The sequence below is a fragment of the Panthera uncia genome, chromosome C2, assembly GCF_023721935.1.
Source record: "Panthera uncia isolate 11264 chromosome C2, Puncia_PCG_1.0, whole genome shotgun sequence".
Classification (NCBI taxonomy): Eukaryota; Metazoa; Chordata; class Mammalia; order Carnivora; family Felidae; genus Panthera; species Panthera uncia.
Genome location: NC_064810.1, coordinates 74,213,400 through 74,238,537, shown reverse-complemented (window position 1 = coordinate 74,238,537; position 25,138 = coordinate 74,213,400). Strand labels below are relative to the sequence as shown.

Here is a 25,138-nt window from a genome sequence, read left to right as displayed (position 1 = left end):
ATCTATATTTAATGGTCCATTCCTGGCCTTCACAGAGCTGCTGTGCAAATTACATATAAATCTAAAAGCCTCTACGAAATAACAAAAACTAAGCAAACTATATTATTTGTACCAGCACAGTTATTAATACTGCCGCTATGACTATCACTGTTAGAGCTACTCTTGTGACAGCTTACAATATTGGTTATGTATTAGAACATAGACTGACCTAAAGCAGTTACTTTATCATTGATTTAGTTTCAAATATAATTGATATGGATTAAGGCAGTGTTAAGCAATTCAATTTGTGTTTATATAATTTGACCTTCATTAATCCCTTAGTTGAAAAAAAATCTTAATAGTTCATAAGCTAAGTAATTTAGATTTTAGAGATCACTGATACAAGGTCAGAACATTATCAATATAATTATTTTAAGTTTATTAAGTAAGTAAACAATGGTTATAGTCAGAAAAGCAAGCCTTTTTAAAACATTTCAATTATTATCAATCACTAAAATGCCAGTGATGTGTGTGCTAAGTGCATTGAACCATTCATTTAAAAAGACCCAATACTTTCAGCCTAGTTACAAGTCCTAGACATGTTTCAAGCTATTCAAACTGCATTCTTACTAAGTGCAATTTCCTAGACTCAAATGTCAGGGCTCCCAAATTGTCCAAAGCACTGAATTATGTTGTTACTTCCCAAATGATGATATACCAGATGTTACTCTCATAACTTTCTTTTCTTTCATCATTTTCTTCTTCCAAGCTGAAGAAAGAAAAGTAGATCGTAGGCAGAAGTGAGGTATCTTATCTGCTATAACAAAATACCACAGACTGGGTGGCTTAAACAGCAGACATTTATTTTTCATAGTTCCAGAAGCTGGGAAGTCCAAGATCAAGGTGCAGTCGGATTTGGTTCTTGGTGAGGGCTCTCCTTCTGGCTTGCAGACAGCTACAGTCTCATTGTATACTCACATGACATCATCTTTGTGTGCTTACAGAGAGAAAAAGTTCTGGTTTTTCTTCCTCTTCCTTTAAGATGCTAATACCATTATGAGTACTCCAGCCTCATGCCATCATCTAAACCTAATTACCTCCCCAAAGCCTCACCTCCTAATACCAACATATTGAGGATCAGAGCTTCAACCCATGCATTTTGGGAGGACATGCTTAGTTTATAATGGGGTAGGACTGGAGACCAAGTCAGAGTAATATATTAATAGAATATTGCATTGACTTCAATTATATAGGTGTGTATACAGGTAAAGAATTTAACCTTTAATCCAAAAAATATCTGGCATTTTCCCTTGGCTTCTGAAAATTGATATTTATTTGCCTAAGGGCCTTAGGCTAGCCAGAGAGAAACAATATGATTTAGGTTTAGCACTTTGAGTCATGCAACATATCAGTCTATCAGGAGCCTGAGGTCAACCACATGGGCAATCATTCAACCAATCTTACATAATGTAGTCCCAATAAAAACTCTTAACACCAAGGCTCAGGTGAGTTTCCTGACTGACAGTATTCCTTGTGTATTGCCAGATATTGATATCAGAAGAGTAATACATTCTGATTCTACAGGAAGAAGATAAGAGAAACTCTGTATTTGGTATGCATGGTATGTGTACCTATGTACTCTACCCTATGTACTTCTTCCCTTGGCTTCCCTGTATCATTCCCTTATAATAAACAAGAACCACAATTATAATACTTATAATAGTTTTCAGTGAGTTCTGAAAGTCCTTCTAGTAAATTATCAATCCAGAAAGTGGTATTGGGAACTACCCCAGACCCAAACTTACAATTGGTGTTAGAGGTAAAGGAGGTCTTAGAGACTGTATTCTCTAATTTTGTATTGGTCCAAACTTATTGCAACAGGTAATTATTATGATAAGTTAAAACTCTAGGAAGACAAGGATCTTGCCTATTTTTACCCTCTTGCATATGCTCACTACATAGTATAATGTCTAGTATGTGGTAGAGTTCCAATAAATATATATTGAATAAATTTTAGGTTTATTGAGGTTGATTTTGAGGACAAAGCAGCATTTGTGCTGTGGACTGTAAGATCACCAATGTAATCATAGTTAATTATTCATCTGTTTCTCCATCTATACTTGGAACAGGCAATTCTTTAAAAGTCCACATGTTTATTGAGAGCTTTCCTTTATCAGAGAATGTACTCAATGTTGTGATTGGGAGAAATATATGGCCCAAGTAGCAAAGATGACTATGATATAATTCCTTCCCACTAGAAAAACAGACAATAAGTACTGTGATATTAAAGCAGAAATAGCATCTAATTCTTACCAATATAGGTAATGGAAAGAGGTCACATATCAGTTAAGATCTGAACTGAATTACAAGGAAGGTTAAGAATTACACAGGCACAGAACAACAACAAAGGCAAATATAGCAACATCAATGTAACTATAGTAGTATTACTTTAATCCTTTATATATTTTATTACACATATGATTCTATAATAATAATTATCTAAAATATGTTATTGCCAATTTTTAAAAAATTTTTTTTAACGTTTATTTATTTTTGGGACAGAGAGGACAGAGCATGAACTGGGGAGGGGCAGAGAGAGAGGAAGACACAGAATCAGAAGCAGGCTCCAGGCTCTGAGCCATCAGCCCAGAGCCTGACGCGGGGCTCGAACTCATGGACCGCAAGATCGTGACCTGAGCTAAAGTCGGACACTTAACCGACTGAGCCACCCAGGCGCCCCTGTTATTGCCAATTTTTAACCACAGTTTGAAAATAATCTGACTTTAGAAATTTACATCAAACAATGCTTATCTGTAATTGTTTTTATGTATGCAAGGCTCAGTTCAAACTACTCTAAATATATAAAGATACCAATCTTATAGTAAATTTATAGAAAAGAGTAGAAAGAGGAGATTCAGACTATACCTTCTCTGCATGATGAAAAAATGCAACCCTCCCCCATTCCCACACAAATGCCTTTAAGCATTATGATAATTTGAGAAAATTTAGGTTGTTTTACAAGATTTTTCAAAATCATGTAAACCTCGAAGAGAATGAAATATCAACACTATTAAAATTCAAGTCAGTTATAACCGGTTAAATAACAAAAATGTTAACATTACAGGCACCATCTGAATAAGGTAAGATTTGTAGGAAAATCTGTCCCAACAGATTGTGACACAGCAGTGTTTCCTGAACTACTAAAGAAGGTGTTTCAGGAACAGAAGTTTCTAGCATTTGTGAGCTTATTTTGTGTGGGAAAGTGATGCCTTCTAGAACTTTTATTTACTCAGTTTTACAAAAAGTATCATCTAATGCCATTAAAAAATTTTGGGGCTTCCTTCCAAAAAGGCACAATAAATAAAAACCAAGGAGGCAAAAGAATTATACACTGAAAACTACAAAACACTGCTGAAAGAAATTAAGAAAGAACAAATAAATGGAAAGACATCTGTGTTCATGGGTTAGAAGATTTAATATCGCTAAAATGTCCACACTACCCAAAACAACCTTCAGATTCAATGTAATCTCCATAAATCCCAATAGCATTTTTTTTTTCAGAAATAGGAAAAAAAATCCTAAGATTTAGGAAAAAATCCTAATCTCACAGCATTCTAAACAGTCAAGACAATCTTGATTTAAAAAAAAAAGTGGTGGACTCACACTTTCTGATTTTAAAATATATTACAAACCTATAGTAATCAAAATAGTGTAGTACTAGCATAAAGACAGACATATATATGAATGAAACAAAATAGTGCAGGAATAAACTCTCACATACATAGTCCAGTGATCTCTGACAAGGGTGCTAAGACTACATAATGGGAAAAGGATAGTCTCTTCAACATATAGTGTTGGAAAAACTGGGTACCTATATACAAAAAAATAAATACATAAAATTGAACCCTTACCTTATGCTATATATAAGAATTAACCCAAAATGGATTAAAAACCTAAATGTAATATTACATTTGTAAAGTTCCTAGAAGAAAACACAGGAGAAAAGATTTATTTGGCAATGATTTACTGGGTATGAAACCAAACTCATAGGCAATAAAAGTAAAAATGGACAAGTGGGATTACATCAAAGTTACTGCACAACAAAGAAAGCAAAGTGAAAAAGTCACCTTCAGAATAGGAGAAAATATTTGCAAACCATATATCTGATAAGAAGTTAATATTCAGAATATATAAAGAACTCTCACAACTCAACAGCCAAAAAACACATTTAAAAATGGGCAAAGGACTTAAGGGTGCGTGGGTGGCTCAGTCGGTTAAGTGACTTGGCTTGGGTCATGATCTTGTGGTTCATGAGTTCAAGTGCCACGTCAGGCTCTGTGATCCCAAAAATAAACATTATTTTTTTAATGGGCAAAGGATTTAAAAAGACACTTCTCCAAAACTGGCCAACATGTGTATGAAAAGTGCTTAACATCACTAATCCAAGGGAAATGCAAATCAAAACTACAGTGAGATATCACCTGGTATCTGTTAGGTTGACCACTATCAGAAAGAAAGAAAGAAAGAAAGAAAGAAAGAAAGAAAGAAAGGGAGGAAGTTAGAGGAAGAAAGAAAGGGAGGGAAGGAAGAAGGAACAGAAAGGGGGGCAGAGAGAGAGGGAGGGAAGGAGAAAAAAGGAGGGAGGGAGGAAAAATAAAAGTTAGCAAGGATATGGAAAAATTGAAACTTTTGTCCACTTGTTAGGAACGCAAAATGGTGCAGCTGCTATGGGATCCAGTATGGAGGATTCTCAAACAATTAAAAAGGAAATCTTTTCAGATGCTACAACGTGGATGAACCTTGAAGACATTACACTAAATGAAATAAGTTAATCACAAAAAGACAAGTATTATGTGATTCCACTTATATGAGGTATCTAAAGCAGTCAAACTCAGAAACTGAAAGTAGAGAGGTGTCTGCCAGAGACTGAGGGGAAGGGGAAAAGGGGAATTATTGATAATGGGTACAGAATTTCAGTTTTGCAAGTTGAAAAATTTCTAGAGGTCTGTTGCACAACAATGTGTGCACAGTTAACACGACTGTAACGTATACTTAAAAATGGTTAAGATGGTAAATTTTATGTTTCTACTATAATTTTTTTTTAAATTTAAAAAGAGGAGGAAAAAAGCACGAGTTCAGACTATGTTGGCACCCACACTGCTCGAAATAGATGGCAATGATGAATAAAATATAAAAATGTAAGATCTAAATGACATAACCCGGTTCAAAGCAAGCTAAGTATCCCTATGGAATGTAGGAAGACACTAAGCAGTTTATAGCTGCAAAGCTCCATATCGTGAAGTTGGTGGTGTGCCTCTGATCAAGTCCATGGGAACAAAAGCCCTCTGTGGAGGATGGGGACTGCAGCCAGGCTACCTGCTCCACCAGTGGCTGGGATAGTTTTCCTCTCCAACTCTAAAAAGGCTGAAATAAAAATGCTGATCGTGTTTTAGAGTAGAACCAGTAATAGACACAGCCTCACAATGAAAGGGACTAGACCTAGCCAAAACCTCGCCCAAGCCCCCTTCCCTAACTCCAATGTTACCTTTGGATAGAAGCCTTGAAATGACTCAAATATTATTCTAAACTAGGGCCACTGAAGGCTGGATAGCAACAACAACAACAACAACAACAACAGCAACAACAAAAATCACTAGAAAGTGAGGGCAGACCTTAGAGGAAGAAGATCAAGGAGCCGGGGTAGCGAAATGTTCCTTCAGACCAAATAACAACCACATGAAAAACGAATTCTGAATTCTAATAATTTCAAACTAATTCTAAAAATGGTAGCCAACAAAATCACTGATTAAACTATGAACTTGACTACCAAAGAAATTAAATGTATGGGGAAGTCTGACAAAGTATTATAAGAATGCTCAGAGAGATAAATGAGTTAATAACTTTCTATAAAAAGAACAGATAGTAAAAATAGGAAGAAATCAATCAAGATCAGGTAGATATTACTTGGAAACCATTAGACATCCAAAAATGAAAAATACATAGTGATTGAAATCACAAATTAGATGGCATTAATTCTAGAGTAGGTAAATTTGAGTTTCTAACATAAGTCGTTTTGAGCATTATCAGCATCAAGATAGAGAAGTGAAATGTACATGGGTTAAGAGTTAAAATATCTCATAACTGAAGAAATATGCATCTTTTTATTAAAAGTGCATTCTGAATTTCTAACAATGTAATTTAAGATAGAAGAAATTGTGGTTTATATACACAATGGAATACTATGTGGCAATGAGAAAAAATGAAATATGGCCTTTTGTAGCAGCGTGGATGGAACTGGAGAGTGTGATGCTAAGTGAAATAAGCCATACAGAGAAAGACAGATACCATATGGTTTCACTCTTATGTGGATCCTAAGAAACTTAACAGAAACCCATGGGGGAAGGGAAGGAAAAAAAAAAAAAAAGAGGTTAGAGTGGGAGAGAGCCAAAACATAAGAGACTGTTAAAAACTGAGAACAAACTGAGGGTTGATGGGGGGTGGGAGGGAGGGGAGGGTGGGGGATGGGTATTGAGGAGGGCACTTTTTGGGATGAGCACTGGGTGTTGTATGGAAACCAATTTGGCAATAAATTTCATATATTAAAAAAATAAAATAAAAAAATAAAAAAAAATAGTTTAAAACCCTTGAAATTGAGTTTCAGTCATGTAATAGAACTTTTGCCAGATATTGCATTGTGACTATGGCCTATTAAAATTGTATTGTTACAAGTAGAAAAAAAAAAGATAGATTCACAACAAGATATTATAGTCGGATTTGCAGAACATGAAACATAAAGAGATTTTTTTTCCTATATAGATTACCTACAAAGGAAAGAATATTAAACTGATGGTAAACTTCTCATATTCAACAATAGATGTCAGAAACCAATGGAGTATAATTTTCAAAGTCCTGGGAAAAATACAGGTCTACTAGAATCCTATAACAATCTGAACTATAATTTATGATTGAAAGCAAAAAGAAGGCATGTTCATGGACACCAGGACAAAGCGAATTCACCACCTACATAGACCTCATATCCAAAACAAAGATTTCTTTGGGCCAAATTTGATACATACACAAAACCAAAAACTATATGCATAGAAATTATTTTAAAGATTGGTAAATTTAACTATTATCTGTAGAATAATAACTAATCATGCATATGATTTTATTTTAAAGTTTCACTAATCAAATTGGCAAGAAGGGTGGTGGTGTTTACTAGGCAAGACGACATCCTAAGGTCAACCAGCTGTTTGGAATGCAGACAGAAACAAAAAAATATTGAGCATATATAATGAGTATATATAATCTTATATACTTATAAACGCATATTAAAAAATAAGGGTAAATCACTAAAGCCAGAATCATAAGCTACATTTACAAACTAGTGGAAGAATAAAAATAGAATAGAGAAAAAGTGTCAACACAAGGAAATAAATAAAGAACACAGAAGCAAAAGAAAAAATATGAACTACAATGGCAAAAACAAATCCAGATGCATCAACAATCTCACTAAATGCACATGAATTAAATTCAGCTATCAAAACAGATTTTTCAGAATGGATCTTGACATTTTAGCTCTATGCTACTCAGCAGTCACTCCATTTTAACTACTCTTTCCTGTCTCCTGGTGACAGGAAGAAATCAGAAGTCACAAGGGAATTAATTCCTAGTTTTAAAATGAACGCAAACCAGGTAAATGACACACCGCTGGGACTCTAAGTAGCTTCTTTAAGACCTGTTGGGTTTGGCTGCAGCCACACATCAGCCCCCTGTCCTTGCCACATACCAGATATGGCCCCTGTTGATGTGCCTAACTATACTGTTTAACATGAATGAAATAGGAAACGACTTTAAAAAAAAAACCCACAAGTTTTATATACACCAAAACACCTCAAGAAAACTTGTGTTAATAACCTGCTTTTAACTCACCACCAGGCTCCTGGCTGTGCTGGTGCTATCCTGCTGAGGCATACCACATAGCTGAGCAGTACTGTGTTTGTGATGGAGCCTTGATGTTCAATTCTTTTTCAGGTTTGCCTACCCCAGGATCAGCTCTCTCTAGTCTTATAACGAAAGCCTCAGGCCTATGCCTACTGTTTAAAATTAAACACCAGGGTGCCTAGGTGGCTTAGTCGGTCAAGTGTCAGACTTCAGCTCAGGTCATGATTTTGTAGTTCATGAGTTCAAGCCCCCATCAGGCTCTGTGCTGACAGCTCAGAGCCTGGAGTCTGCTTTGGATTCTGCGTCTCCCTCTCTCTGCTCCTTCCCCCTCTCAAAAATAAGTAAACATTTAAAAAATTAAATTAGGGGCGCCTGGGTGGCGCAGTCGGTTAAGCGTCCGACTTCAGCCAGGTCACGATCTCGCGGTCCGTGAGTTCGAGCCCCGCGTCAGGCTCTGGGCTGATGGCTCGGAGCCTGGAGCCTGTTTCCGATTCTGTGTCTCCCTCTCTCTCTGCCCCTCCCCCGTTCATGCTCTGTCTCTCTCTGTCCCAAAAATAAATTAAAAACGTTGAAAAAAAATTAAAAAAAAAAAATTAAATTAAATCAGATTAATTAAATACCAACACTTACTCCTATTAGTTCTATCCAGAGAGAGGATGATTTTGAAAGTAGGAATCCTGATGATTTTTGTCAGCAATGGCATACTTATAATCAAAGGAAAATTGTTCTCAGTAGCCTCTACCATAAGAAGGGAGAAATTAGGTGATTCTTGGTATGAAGCAATAAAAGAAAAGGAAATTGAGTATGTGGTTACCCCAAATAGGTAACTCACCAGGTAATTATTGGCAGTCTAAGGCATTTACTCCTTTACAAAAAAGCACCCACAGTAAAATTATCTAATCAGGAATTTCTTGAAACCCCTCCTATGGGCTCAAGACCTCTGTGCCTTACCCTTAATTCTGAGCAAGAATGATAAAAAGAATGCATTTCTGAACCTGCTTCAGAGTATGCAGTTTACTTAACTCCTACTGAATATCCAGGCTCCTCTCAGGAACTTTGAGATTGCACCCAACAAGGGAGATCTCTCTACACTCGGATCCCCTACATACACACACACACACACACACACACACACACACACACACGCACAGGCTCCTACACACTGTGCTCTGCCTACAGTACTGTTGTCGGACTTTCTGTGTTTTTCTTCTTCTAAAACCTTTGGAAATAAACTCTGGTCCAAAGATCTGAACTCCGTCTTTTTTGCATAACTGATAGTTTTGGCTCTTTACTTGATGACTGGTTAAATCCCTAAAGTCAATACTATCCTAAGATTATCTCCATGTTTTAGTTTGTACTACAGTGAAACATTTTTTTTAAGTTTAACTAATTAGAATTATTCAAAACAACAAGCTTTTATCTTTTTTGCTTATTTTAATTCTTATATTTAAAATATAAACTCATAATAACTGGACATTAAGAACTGTTAGAATTATGTCACATTAAAAATGAAAGATCATTTTTGTTTTAACCAAAAATGTGTTTACCTGTAAGTATTATATTGAGCAGAACTGTTGAAATAATATGTATGTACACATCTAGTATATGAATGCAAATTCAGATCTGAGTATGCTCGGTAATAAAACAGTAACTTTAAAAATCTTAATATGAATGGCAGATGTATTACTAAAAACAAGCACAGTACAGCAGAGATTCATTCAACTGAATATGGAAAAAAGTTTAAAAAACAATTTAATATTTAATTTAGAATCTAGTAAGTAGAACTTCCATTTTCAAGGATATCTCTTCATGAACTTCAAATAGGCTATTTCCTTATGAGAGAACAGATATAGATATCTGTATCTATATCTATATCTATATCTATATCTATATCTATATCTATCTATTCAGTGCAGTCACATTTTCCCAATACATAAATTATTATCTTGAGAGTCAGACAGGCATCAGAGGAGAGTTAACTACTTTACAATATGTCAGCGCTCATAATGTAGCTACTGATACTACCTAATTTTGTCAGTTTTGGAAATAAAAGAGATGTTAAACAACCCAGTGTCCAACACCCTCACTTTAAAGGTCCAGAAATTAAGCCAAAGAGGGGGAGGTAACTTGTCCAAAGAGAAATAGTAACTGAAATATAAATAAAACTCAAATGTCCAGCTCCTAATCCAGACCTCATTCCATAAATTCACATCATCTTTGAAGTGATGAGTTATGCCAGGAATCTGATATATTAGGTACTGAAAAGATTTATTCAATATAAACAAAACACAACCTATTCTGAAAGTTTTTCTCCACAACAGGACACAAAAGACTCTCTGAAGAATTTAACTGCATAAGCCATCCTCTGTGCTTACAGGAGAAGTAATAGGAGAAAGGAAAACCCGTCTTACCCCTTGAATTAAACAGAACTGTAAAATTCAAAAGATCAATTATCCTCTAGAAGTGGAAGCCAGACAAAGAGAATTTATATTGCATAGACAGTAACTAGGTCTTTCTCAACAGGGCATGATCCTTTGCATTGTAAATTATAAAATCTTAATAAAATCCTGACATTGGGTCAGAAAATATAAAATGACTTCGACTTCTAATTTTCTTCCATAAAAGAATGGTTACTCCACTACCTGTCAACACCAGTTTATGTGTGCACACAAGCACATGCACGTGCACACTTTCCAAGGTACTTACTGAGCTATAGAGATAGCCTTCACCATTCATGGCCACATAGAGGCTGGCCTTCACCCCTTGGATGGCCACCACACGCAGGCCCACGGGAATTAGATTGAAGAGGGCTGAAGAGGGAAAAAGAAGACAGAGAGGAAAAAATCAGTGACCTTTTGAATAAATCATTCTGCTTCTTAAGAGGACTCTTTTGAGAATTCAAACCTATGAACTGAAATTAGTAGGGAGAGAGAGGGAGACTGAAGAGGTCTAAGGGTGGGGAGAGCAAGCTTCTTATCTTTGCACCACTTTTAATTACCTATGCGACCTCAGGTAAATCAAATAAACTCATCTGTAATAAAGGGGTGACATTAGAAGGTCTCAAAGGGCCCCACGTTTTTGCTTCACAAAATGAACACATATTCAAACAGTATAATATGATTTTTTCAAACAAGTAAATAATTTGAACCAAAACATTCTCAATAGTGGAAAACATAATTGCCGTCATATGTAATAATAAAATATGACCTTTAAAACCTATGCCAAAGCTTCTTGTTTTCAGATTTTTCCCTGTTGTCTTGAACATTGTCTTGAATACAGAAGATAAACATAAAAATCACTGACTCATTCTTAGCTACATTGGTAGAATGAGAGCATTTCTTTTTATAGTTCAATTATTTTCCATGTAAATGTAGATATGTAAACAGATGTATCTCTAATTGATAGCTTAAGCTGTAATAGACATATATCTCAGAAAACACACACACACACACGTATAAATACATGCACAAAACCACTAAAACCATTAAAAATTAACTTGTTAAACTGAATTCAGTATCCCGTGATGAAATGAGAACAGGTTTGTGGTCTTTAAATATTTCGGTTGTCCATCACTGAACAATCTATATGTCTACTTGGATAAGGTATTCAAATACCAGAAAGAAAAATAAGAAGATAATCTGTTTTTCTTCCAAAAATATATTTTGATGAATTACATCTTCCTAGCACTACTCTAGTTATTGTTCTGATTACAAAATGAGCATAAGCATTAACATTGTCCCTTCCCTGAAATAATTTGTAATACATAAGGGAAGAAAGTAATCATATAGTTAGGCACTACAGATGCAACATGGCTATGAACTAAATATCTCACAGCTTCATGCATAAAAGAATATATCTGTAGCTCACTTTAACATTCTAGTTTAGTTGGAAATTTTTATCCTGCTTTTCTACTGATAAAATTTTCATCAGTTCTGGTCATCTTCTTAGTGTTGAATTTAAGATGTATGTAAATCAAACCAAGGGCTACCTGTAATGACTGATTATTCTGGGCTTTTCTCAATGTAGAATGGTAAGCTAACTAACCACACACACTCATACACACACACACACACACACACACACACACACACACACAGTTTGACTTCCAGTCAAATGTTCAGTTGATGGGTGTAGAGGATCAAGACTTAGACCACAGGTTACTACAGCAGGTTTCAATTCTTAGATGCTTGACATTGGACCAGTCCCTTTGCCTCTTTGAACCTGTTTCTTCATTTGTCATGACAGTTGAGACTAAATCTTAGAAGATGCTCAAGAATTATTAGCCATCTCAATTTGAATGTGAACTGTTTTTGTTCTTCACACTGTCCTTGTGCTACTGAAATAACTTAAGAAGTACAAGACCTTAAAGTCTACTTGGGGAGAGAAAGCTAAGACATATGGAATAATCTGATACAGTGTATAATTTATTTCTATAATTAAATATAATATATGCATTCTATATATATTTTCTATGTTACAGAAGTTCAGGAAAATGGAAGATCTGTGTGGCCTGAAATATTCAGGAAATGTTTCACATGGAATATGGGACCCAGGTTGACACAAAGAAAGGGCAGAATTTGAGTAAGTCAAGAACAGAAAAACATTTTAGGGGGACCGGAGGTTAGGTGATTCTGGAAGATAATGTATGTGTAGACCAGTAGATGGGAAGATTTGATTCATACTAGGGATAAGTGAGAATGAATACCACATAGATAAAGTAGGGATAAACATCCGAATGTCTGTCACTCTAATCTTAGATATCTAAACTTTGCCAAATGGAAAACAAGAAGTGTGACGCATAAAGATTCGAGCAGCAACAGATTACAAAAAAAGTGTGAGGTTTGCAGACAACATAGTTTCTAAAGTAACCACTCAGAAGCTACATGGCTTTGAGCCATTCATTTAACCTCTGTTTTATTTTCCTATCTGTAAAATGAACATAATAATTGTTACTGCAGAGTATTTATAGAAGAATCAAATGTACTATCAAATTCTTAAAAGTGTTTCATAAACAGAGAGGTGTTCTCTCTATATAAGAGTTATTTGTCATTAATATATGTCTTCTGCTTGTCAAATAAGGTTACCTTAGGGCATGATGTAAAAACTGACATCATCTCACTGGTATCTATTGAGTTTATATTCAGAATTGTTTAATACTTTAAAAAATAATACTTCATTTTTGTGCAACTCTTAATCTTCAAAGTGTTGATAAATTCATCACTGTATTTGACCCTCAACCACAAACACTATGGATCATTTAGGACAGAATGATTATCTTAATTTTAGGAAGACAAATAGGTTCAATGTGGTAACCCAAGTGAAACTCTACCTGAACAATAGTTTTCTGGCTCTCTCACATGTGTTTCCTCCTTCTTTGTTTTTAAGTTTAATTTCTCCTAATATCCATTCTTGCCTTTTCACAAAGTCTAAGACTACTTAGCTACCTTTCCGTACATATCATGCAGCTGGCTATGGCTGTGGACTCAGTAATGGCCAAAGAGATGTTGGCAGAAGGGTCTCTGCATAGTTGAAGACTCTTTCCTTAAAGACAGCTTGTGGGGGGGGGCGCCTGGGTGGTTCAGTTGGTTGAGCGTCTCATTCTTGATTTCTACTCAGGTCATGGTCTTGTGGTTCATGGGATTGAGCTCTGCATTGGGCTCCATGCTGACAGCATGAAGCCTGCTTAGGATTCTCTCCCTCCTTCTCTCTCTGCCCCTCCCTGACTCTCACACTTGCTCTCTCTCAAAACAAATAAACTCAAAAAAAAAAGATAGCTTATAAGTTTCCTTCGCCCTCTTCTCAACCATCTGCCTTACTGTTGTGTGGACTGGGATGGGGGCGTGGTGGCCGGATCATCTGAGACCATGAAAACAAAGACTACCCCCCCCCAGGGAGTGGTGGTAGGCAACCTGGAAAGAGTTGGGTCTCCGAGGACTTTGGGGAGCAATGGCACCAGTCCAGCAATTACCTAGGGTCTGGCTTTTATGGGAGAAAAATAAGGCCTTGTTATTTTAGTCTGTGTAATGTGGAGCCAACCATAATCCTAACTGATAAAGGAAGCAGAGTGAATATGTAAGGTACCAACTAAAGGAAGGTATTTATACATTGTAAATAAATGCAACTACTGGAAAATATTAAGTTCAGTGAAAATTCTTATGAGAAAGAACAATGAAAGCCAACATTGTGCAGAACATCTTTCTCACCTAAAGATTTCTCAGGACAAATGCTAAGAATATTGATCCATCTAACTGAAACAGTCATAACAAAGCAACTAGAAAACTTTTCATACCTGAGGACAGTGTGAAAATTACTAAAGCCAGGCAGGGACAAAAGCAAGAAACTGTGAAAGTTCTACGCAAACCAGAAAGTGATAATGGCTTTTCAATGGTATGCTTTGGGAGATTTAGCAAGTCTATAAAAAAATCAGTAAACATTTTGGAATTAAATTTTTAGTGGTAAAAGCTAAAAACTACTCTCTTTGGGAAGGTCTGCATCTGCCTCCTAAAATCTTGAAAAGTGGCAAATGACTTACTCTTATCTATTATTTATCTTCATCGTAGTGCACAGGCTGTAACTCACAGGAGCCCTCTGCTACTCACAAGAATTCCTCCCGTGTCTCCAGTCTTCCTCTCCACCCTCGAAGCCACAGCCCTAACTCATAGGAACTGGGCCACACCATTGTTCCAGTCCCTGGAATCTACTCATGCCATTTTCCTGCTTACAACCTCTAGGTACTCTACACTGACTATGGATGGATCCAAAGTTTCTACTCTGACCCTCAGCACCCTTTGCAATATGGCTTCAAATGGCATTTCCAGTTTATCACCTGCTACTCACGCATTCCATTCACCAAAACCAGCTTTATAGAGTTTCCCCGTTTCCCAAGTCCCCCCTTGATCTTTAAGTAGGCTAAATTTTCTTTTCTTTTCTTTTCTTCTCTCTTTTTGAAGATCTGTCTTTACTATTCAACTGCACCACAAGTTTTACCCAAACCCTTGAGATGGCTGTTTCCTTTTCCATAATTGTGTAATTCATCAGTATATCTTTATAATAGCATTTCAGACAGGGCATTATAGCCATTTGTTTACACATCTGTCTCCATCCCTAAAATGGAAGACTTTTCAGGGTAGGTCTCTGCAATTTCTACCCCAGTTATATGTACATATCTTACATTCATCAAATGTTATTGATTATAAGGGTCATGAAAAGACACATTTCCAGAATTTGTGGTCTTCTTATTGGAATAAAAGTGCTTTTTCTTTTTTTCTTAAGATCAACATATTTTTAATATCAAAAAGAAATTAAAAACTTAAAACATCTCAGCCTGAAGATCAAAATTATATATAGTCACACATTTCTGCTACATGGCATTATTTCCTCTAATATATTTACTTACTGCTTCTAGTAATTTGATCTTCCTCTTCCTACTCTTTAACCCCATGTTTCTGCTTACTTCATTCTCTCTGCTTGGAATGCTGCTCTCCCCATATCTTCACACTGAACCTCCTGCCATGCTTGACATGACACACCAAATACCAAGTGTTTTCTCTCACTCCTAAGCTGCCTTAGTCCTGAATCTAGACTGTTTTCACCACAATTTATAATTTTCTTCCTTAAAAAATATGTTTCTGTCCTAACCACAACTAGAATGTAAGCTCCCCAAACAAATATCACATCTAAACCACACCTGTATAATACAGAGTAGAGAGTGGGAGAGGAAGAAAAAAGAGACAGAAACAGAAGAGAGAGAAACACACACACACACACACACACACACACACACAGAATAAACAGGGTAATATATGTCCTATTTATATTCAAGATCCCAGTAAACATTTGCTGAAGACTGTAATTATAAGCCAAAGAAAGTACAAGCATCGAATATGATATCCAAACATCTTCTCAATTTTGTCCTTTCCAAAAGGAGTATCTAATTCTAAACCTTTATGTAAATCTGACTCTTATATTTTGAAAACTGAAATAATGGAGTTGGTATTCTTGGGATCCATAACAAACCCAATTACTGAACCACATGGAAAAAGTATATGAAAAAGGTAATGAAGGGAAAGGATCGTTTCTTCAAAAAATGGTGCTGGGGAAACTGGACTTCCATATCCAAAAGAATGAAGTTGGACTTATATTTTATATTACACACAAAAATGACTCAAAATTGATTAAAAGTCCAAACATAAAGCATGAAACTATAAAACTCCTAGAAGAGAATATAGGGGAAAATGTTGACATTAGTCTTGGCAGTGATTTCTTTCATATTAACACCAGAAGCATAGGCCAAAAAAAGCAAAAATAGACAAGTGGGACTACATCAAACTAAAAATCTTCTGCAAAGCAAAGGAAACAATTAACTGAGTTAAAAGGTAACCTGAAAAATGGGAGGAAAAAACCGTATCTGCAAAACATATAACTAATAAAGAGTTAATGACTTACATATATAAGTATCTTCTACAAGTCAACAGCAAAAATCCAAATAACTCAATTGAAAAATGGTCAAAAGACTTGAATAGACATATTTCCAAAGACAATATATAAATGACCAATAGGTACATGAAAAATGTTCAGCATCACTAATCATCAGGGAATGCAAATCAAAACACAATGAAATACCATCTCATACCTGTTCAAATGACTACTATTTCTTTTACATTTTTTCAGTTTATTGATTTATTTTTGAGAGAGAGAGAGAGAATGAGCAGGGGAGAGGCAGATAGAGGGAGAGAGAGAATCCCAAGCAGGCTCCACGCCACCAGCATAGAGCCTGATGCAGGGCTTGAACTCACGAACTGTGAGATCATGACCTGAGCTGAAATCAAGAGTTGGATGTTTAACTGACTGACCTACCCAAGAGCCCCTCAAATGACCATGAATAAACAAATAAATAGATAAATAAATAAACAGTGTTGACAAGGATGTGGAGAAATTGGAAGTGTGTACCACCAGTGGAATGTACAATGGTGTGGCCAATATAGAAACAGTACGGAGATTCCTCAAAAAATTAAACGCAGAAGAACCACCATATAATGTAGTAATCCCACTCCTGGGATATATGGAGAAAGCTGAAATCAGGATCTTGAGAACATATATGCCTTTCCATGTTCATTGCAGCATTATTCACAATATTCAAGATATAGAAACAACTTAAATGTCCATGTATGGAAAAGTGGATGAAGAAAATGTGATATATATAGATATATATATGTATATATATGGTGCCTATAGTTAGCAATATTACAGTGTGCACTTTAAAAGTATGTCAAGAGACTATATCTCATATTAAGTGTTTCTTTTAAAAAAGAAAAAAAGAAGTAAAGGGGCATGAGGAAAATTTTGGAACTGATGGGTATGTTTATTACCTTGATTATAGTGATAGTTTCATGAATGTGTGCATGTATCAAAACTTAACAAATTGTATATATTAAATATGTATAGGGTTTTTTTGTATGTCAAATATACTTCAACAAAGCTGTTGTTTAAAAACGTAATGAGGGAAAATGGTAAAACAAAACAAAACCCTAGTAGATGAATTGTATTGATACATTCAATTCTTTACTTTTCCTCACATGTATATGCTTTTCCATATAAATTTGCAATGCTCTAAAAGGATGTTCTGCCCTATCCCTTGACACTGGGCTCAGTCGTGTGACTTGCTTTCTCCAATAGGTTGTTAGCAAATGCAAGCAGAGTCTGAAAAAGAGCTCATTCCCACCCACCCCCCATTTATTCATTTCTCCTCTGTCCCTGCATTGAGAAGAATATGCACAGACTAACCCACTGATCCCAGGAAGGGGATATAAAATACTTAGAACATAACAAAGTGGCCTCAGAAATCCAGCCAAGGCAATTCTGGATTAACCAACAGATAGCTGACCCCCAGATACGTAACCAAGACAAAATCAACAGAACTGGCTTGTGGACCGCCTCAGACACATGAGACATAAACATTGCTATTGCATGCAGTTGAGGCTATGTGATTGTTGAATATGTAGCATTATTATAATAATGTATAAATGACTGGCAAAAGTTATTTACTTGGGGAAGTAGGTAATGGATTTGAATTGCCCTGATATCATACAACAAAAAAATTCTCATATTTGATAACAATACTTAACATGTACATGAAATGACCAATTATGAGCTATGAAGCTAAAATAGACTTTTATAAATTAAAAGAAAATAATCAAGGATAATTGTTGATTAATCATGCTACAGGAAAGACTGAATTATTTTTTTCAGGAAATACATTATGAAATTCTTGCCATACAAAAAGATGTCCAAAGATTCTGCATACAAAATAATGGAAAAGAAATTAATAGACTTGCATCCACCAAGTAATTAATTAAAATATTTTATTATTTCCCTAGATTTTATCATCTTTGTGATAGCTTTCAGTTTTTTAAAATTTAATCCTTTGTGATTTATTTTCTCAACCTACTCACTTTTGTATCCAATTTTAATTTCATCATGCTATATTTATTTTTTTCTGAGAGAATGCCTCAAATCGTATAAGTTTTAGGACCTACAAGATTTCAATCAGTATCAGGTTGAAATTTAAGTGTCAGGAGAGAATGAAAGAAAAGTAACGCATGAGGTAGGAAAAACTAAACAGAGTATATTCATGGAATATCTAATTTTTTTTCAGGCATCATGCTAGGCATTCTGACATGCAAAATGTCACTTTTAAAATAAGTATCTCACTAGTTGGCTTTACTTCAGTGTATAAAAAGTCCTAACTTCTTTTTTGGGTACCAAGTGAATACAGAAGGGAATGAAAATTGCCATCCTAAACTTTAGGGTAAGATTCCATAGCTATAGTCAGTTGAACTCTCATATGGTATCTTGTGAGTATCTCTATAATGTCTCCAATTCAAAAAAATATGTATTCTTTCTATAAATATTTATTGAGCACTTAGTATATGCCACATGTTATGCTTGGGATGGGAAAATAGTGATGTAGCCAACAGATGTGGTCCCTAGGGGATAAACCTTCACTTGTAATTCTTCCTGACATTCCTACTATTCTGGGTACAATTTGAAGGCCCTGGAAATTGTTATTATCCTTGTTGCCTAGCATGTAGCATCCTGGTCTCACAAGCCGCTCTTCAATATTTGCCAAATAAATAAATGAATCAGCAATGGTTTCTCTTTAAGTTTGCTTATTCATAGCTTTTCTTGGTCATATTTCCAGAATTAAGCATGCAAGAAAAAATTGATATTATTTATCACACATAGAATATATTCAAATACGGAATCTAAAGGGAAAGCCAGAAGATTTACATGACACAGGGTTTGAGTGGACAGAAGTATAGGATGTGTAAGGCTGAAGTGTGTGTGAAGGGTGATGCAGGTTTTAGAAGGATTGAAGAAGAAATGAGGAGTTTGGGAAATCTGTTATAATCAGATATCAGACATCTTGTAAAATTACACTGGAACTAAAAAAAGTACCTTGCCAAAGTGCTATGTTCTTAGTCAACTTCATTTCTACCTGTGTGTTATCCACACAAATTTTTCCAATGGCAAAAAGGTGGCAATAATGCAAAATACATCAGAAAACACTGTGACAGCAATGAAAATACAAGAAGAAAGAGAAGAAGAGGAAGAGAGGAAAAGAAAAAGTGAAGGAGGGAGAAAAAAGCTCCTTACAAATTCTTCTTTACAACAGGTAAATCCAGTATCTTCCCAAGCAACTTCTAAGGACAGACTCCTTATTGCTTGTAATAATGAACAGGTATAAAAGAATACAGTCATGTTTTCAAGTTCTGGGTTGAATGTGCAGAATAGGCAAGGCAAAAAATGAATTTTATGACCCACTAAAATGCCAAGTTAAATTTGTAGTGGAAGATGCTGAGCGAGAATAGAGATATTTGGGTTTATAACCTGTGTACTCTCCATATCAGATTGTCTTGAAAATTATCATTTCCCTCTCATCAAAATGTTCTCAATAAAGATACTTTGTCAGAGTGTGAATAATATATCCTACAAAAATTTTAACCTAAAATTAAGTTGGTTCCAGGTTATTTTTCTTCATAACCCTATATATAATCTCTGTAATAACATTTGTAATTGTGGTATTTATGATAATATTTGTAGGTTATACTCAATTGGTTTTGCATTAGTCATGAAAATAATGTGTACTTCTGGCTTTTATCATTTATTAAGGTCAATTCCTCCCCCCCTCTTCATTTTCAATAGGAAAATGAACTTACAGAATAGTCAACAAACTAGAAGATAGACAGTCTTGGCTCCTAACTCCTCCAACACAAACGTGGTCGTATAAACTAGGGTACAATGGAGTATTCATTCAGGCAAATGAATTGCTCCCTTATCCTAATTCCACAGCATTACATAACACGTATCACACTGCTTTTTCATATTTATTTGTTTGCCTGAATTTCCCTGAAAATAAGGAATTTTTCAAGAATATGAAATATGCTTTTTTTTCCATCCAAAGTACATTGCACAGTAGAAGCATGAACAATTGTGGTCACTGAATTTAACTCTCTAAAATAGCTTTTCTTCCATAAATTAAGAGAAATATGTGAGTGTTCCTACTTTAGCTTTTAAGGAAACAAAACTAGTATAAGGACTGAACTTAAGTTCAGAGGACACAGTTCTCAGTCATGAGCCTTAGCTCTAACATTTAACAGCTTTGTGACCTTGGCGCCTGGAAATAATGTAACCTCACTGAGCATTAGTGTCCACTCTGAATGCTTCAACGACTTGTTATAAAAATGAGTTAAGATAATATATTTTTTTAAATATGTATTAAACTATAAAAGTAAAGTACAAAGTAGCATTATTGATGTGGTCCAGAGCTTTCACAATGGGGTTGGGGAGTAAGGCACACTTGAGCCATCATTATCTCATATTTTAACTTAAGTTTCTTAAGATGTCATGGCAGAAAAAAAGCAATGTGTTTCATCTTATATATTTAAGACCCAGTAAGCAAAAACAGCTATGTGTTTAAAATAAAACAATGAATACATGTAAAAGTCAACATAGTTTAGGGTATAATGATTCAGTGCTTTCAGTCTGATGTCTTACTTTACAAACAATTGGTCAAATAATACAACTGCCTGATTTATTTCCCTAATGAATTTACTGACCTATGGAACTGATAAGAACTTTGGGGGTTAGAGACTTCAAATGTTTCTTCTAAGCTTTGGCCAAGAGCAAACATGGTGAATTTTCAGCATAGTCAAAATGAGCAGTACGATGCTCCCTCCCTTTCTTGGACAGAAGCTAGTAGAAATGTTGTCTTAGCTCTTGTAGAAATCCTGCCAGTGGCTTTTAAACCTGATATTACCGTACGACCTTTCCTGTGTTATTTCAGATATGTTCAAAACTTGCATAATTAACAAGTCAATTCAATGTGATTCTCTCTTTTTTTCCCTTAAGATGAAAAATGAAGCATGTCACCATCGATAATGAAAGCAAATGCCTGTCATCACTCATCCACTGTGGCCAATTTGTCTTATACATCAGATTTGTCTTATGGTCCACATGACGAACTCTGAACAGCACAGGTGTCAATCCAGAAGATCATAGGGCAGAAACACCCTCCAAGAAATCTCACACATTTTGCAGGTTTTAGATTTACATCTTCCACAAATTTTCCATCAAACACTACTTTGCCAAAAGTGACACTATGGCCTCTTAGGTTTACTTATTAATTCATCCCATATATTCTAGACACTGTACTAGGCACTTGTAATACACTGAGGTAAAAGACAGACATGGCACCTGCAATCATAGTGGTAAAAGTCTATAAAATAGAATAAAAAAAACCACGCGTACACTCTGCAACTATCTTTTTACACATGAAGGCACTGAATCTCAAAGATGTGGTTTTCCCAGGGCCACAAAATCAGCCAGGAAAGGACTAGGATGTAGGGGTGCCTGGGTGGATGTCGGTTGAGCGTCCAACTCTTGATTTCAGCTCAGGTCATGATGTCACCATTTGTGGGATTGAGTCCTACACTGACTGGGCTCTGCGCTGATAGCAAGAAGCCTGCTTGGGATTCTCTCTCCCTCTCCTTCTTCCCCTCCTCCACTTGCTTATGTGTGTGAGTGCTCTGTCTCTCTCTCTCTCTCTCTCTCTCTCTCTCTCTCTCTCTTTCTCTCTCTCAACCTCTCTCTCTCTGTCTCTCTCTCTCAAAATAAATAAATATTTTTAAAAAAGCCAGACTAGGGTGAGGGTGTGAAACTATGTTCTGGTGGCTGTAAGGCTATAAAATATTGTTTCCCTTAAGAAATAAAAGAAAATTTTTAGTAACCACAACCTAAATAGTGGTAAAGAGAGAAAAAAATGGAACCATAATAAATAAATTTGTCAGCCAAGCAGAAATTCCCCACTCAGAAAGTATTAAACCTTTAGTTCCTTTTAGTTAAAATTAAACACAGACAACAAAAGCTAACTTCTTGAGATGGTTTAGATAAGCACAACCAAAGCTTTGCACTTCATTATCATTAATTACCAAAACAAGAAAGCACTTTTGAAAATTTATGCACACAATACTGATGAGCAATTATATTTAAATAGTGGAAAGTCAGTGAAAAAGCCACAAAGAAAAAATATTCATATTCCACTCAAGTTATACTGACATTGACACTCAAAGGTTGTATTTACTGCTCATGATTCAAATATATACTACATGATATATATGATATGGTATAATATATAAATATAAATTATATTTCTGCTGAATTCCAAAAATATTAAGTGGATCTATAGAAATAAATGTGGTAAGATTTTTATTTTTAGAAACGGAGCAGGAAAAATAGAATTTGAAAAATAAGAGGATGATTTTATCAGTATTCTCTACCTGAAAATTTGTTTTAGCTAATTTCTCCTATAATCCCTAGGTACAAAATTTTTCCAAAGTACCACATTTCACCTATCATTCTATTGCAATTGCTCAATAATAGTCACTGGATCCCCATGTCCTAAAATATAAAGTTGAAATTCCCTTAGCTGTCAGTTAAGGCACTCTAAAATATGGTTCTATAATATCTCCACATAATTTCTTTGCTAAAACCATTAGTCAGTTCATTTGTGCCCAACATGGAAGGAACTTTCTCCACTCGGTAATTCTGTGCCTCTTTATCTGAAAGGGAATTCTCCTAATCTTAGCTTACATATTTTGTTCCTATTCTTCAAGGTTCAGTTTAAGGTACACTTTCTCTGAGCACCATGACTTTTGGGGATCTCTCTTATCTCTTAAATCTAGCATTTTGTTTTTTTGTTTTGTTTTGTGTTGTTTTCTAATCACTTGGTAGTACCAGTGCTACCTGGCATTATTAAGTTTTATTTTACATAAAGGTTCAACCCCAACCTTACCTACTTTTCTAGGAGCAGCTAGAAAGCAGGAATTGTATGGGAATCATCTTTGCAACTTAGTAACTAGAATACAGTTTTCCCTCAATATCTTGGTCTTAATGAAGATAAAGCATGAACATGGCAGGCATATGTGAAACTCCAAAACTATGTCTTAAGAAGACATATGAGCAGCGTGTGGGTGGCTCAGTTGGTTGAGTCTTGATTTCTGCTCAGGTCATGATCCCAGGGTCGGAAGATCAAGCCCCACATCAGGCTCTACACTAAGTGTGGAGCCTGCTTAAGAGTCTTTCCCTCTCTCCCTCTGCCCCTCTCCCTGCCTCGGTGGCATGCTCTCTCTCTGACTCTGTCTCTCAAAAAAGAAGAAGAAGAAGAAGAAGAAGACAAATGAAGCTAGGCCACAATTACTATTGTAAAAATCTGTCTAAACAAAACAAAACAAAACAAAAAGCAAAAGAATTTACTGATATCTGCTGTGGACCGAGAAGGGGCCATTTACTGGTCATCTCCAGCTTTTTTCACAATAAAATATCAAGAAACATTCCCTAAAAGGACAACAATGATTTGCAGTGTACTTTAAAATATTATCTTATTGTATAACTCTGTCTCTTTTTTTTTTTGTTACATATTACAACCTTCAGGAGTTTTATTTGTTTGTTTTTAAATTCCAATACCTTGGCCACATCCATACCAACTAAATAAAAATCTCCAGGATTGAATCCAGGCATCAATATATTTTTTAAATTCTTCATATGATTCCAATGTACAGCATTGCCAAAAAGCAATTTCATATTTGGTAGGTCTGGGGTAGTTCTAACTAGCTTCCAGATGCTACTGTTGCTTCTCTAACCTTACCAGTCAGTAGACCAAAGCGTGTTGTGGGCAGTATCTGCGTCTCCTGCAGTTTATGGGAAAGGCAGACTCTTAGGCCCCAACTAAGACCTACTGAGTCACAATTTTCACTTTCAGGAGTTTCCCAAGAGATTACTATGCATTTCAGATTCAAGAAGCACTGTTCTAGAGCAGTGGTTCTCAAAGTGTGGTCTGCTGAACTTGTTAGAAATACAAACATTCAGCCCTTCTTCCAGACCTATTGAATCAGAAATTCTGGGGGTAAGGCCCCCAAATCAGTAGTTTAACAAACCCTCTAGGTGATCCTGTTGCTCACTAAAGTATAAGAAGCAATGTTCCAGAAGAAATCACCGTTCTTACTCTTGACTGCACTTTGGAATTATCTGTGTTATTTAAGAATACTGACTGGATCCTCAGAGATTCTGATTTTATTGACTTGGGCATAAGATTTTTTTTTAAGTTACCTTGGTGATTCTAATGTTCAAAATTTGGGAGCCATTGTTCTAGAGGATTTTGACGTGGTGGGAAGTAGACTGTCTCCCCTTGCATCATGATAGGACTTCCCCTGCTTACATCAGGAACAGAATCAAATGACAGAGAAGAGACCATGTGGAACATTTCATTCCTACCCCTCTGAAAGAAATTCCAAGTGCAGTGGGGTTGAATCCTATCCAGAGTCAACTTCAGTCAAACCCTCCTAAAGACAAAAAGACTCAGGGTGCCTGGGTGGCTCAGTTGGTTAAGCGTCCAACTTTGGCTCAGGTCATGATCTCGTGGTCCATGAGTTCGAGCCCCACATCGGGCTCTGTGATGACAGCTCAGAGCCTGGAGCCTGCTTCAGATTCTGTGTCTCCCTCTCTCTGTGCCCCTCCCCCACTGACAATCTGTCTCTCTCTCAAGAATGAATAAATGGTAAAAAAAAAATTTTTTTAAAGACAAGAAGCCTGGATCTAGGGCCCAGACAGGTGCTGAAATTGCAGATGAGGCTTCAAGAAGGCTTATTATACAACTCTT

The 25,138-nt window shown here is 35.8% G+C and overlaps 1 protein-coding gene across 1 annotated transcript in view; it reads right to left on the bottom strand.

The window, feature by feature from the left end:
* FGF12 (fibroblast growth factor 12) overlaps nucleotides 1–25,138 on the bottom strand; it is a 263,779-nt gene that overhangs the window by 176,520 nt on the left and 62,121 nt on the right. The window contains exon 3 of the mRNA XM_049628403.1: nucleotides 10,630–10,733. Coding sequence (XP_049484360.1) covers nucleotides 10,630–10,733 — 104 coding nt within the window. The remainder of the gene's footprint in view (nucleotides 1–10,629; nucleotides 10,734–25,138) is intronic.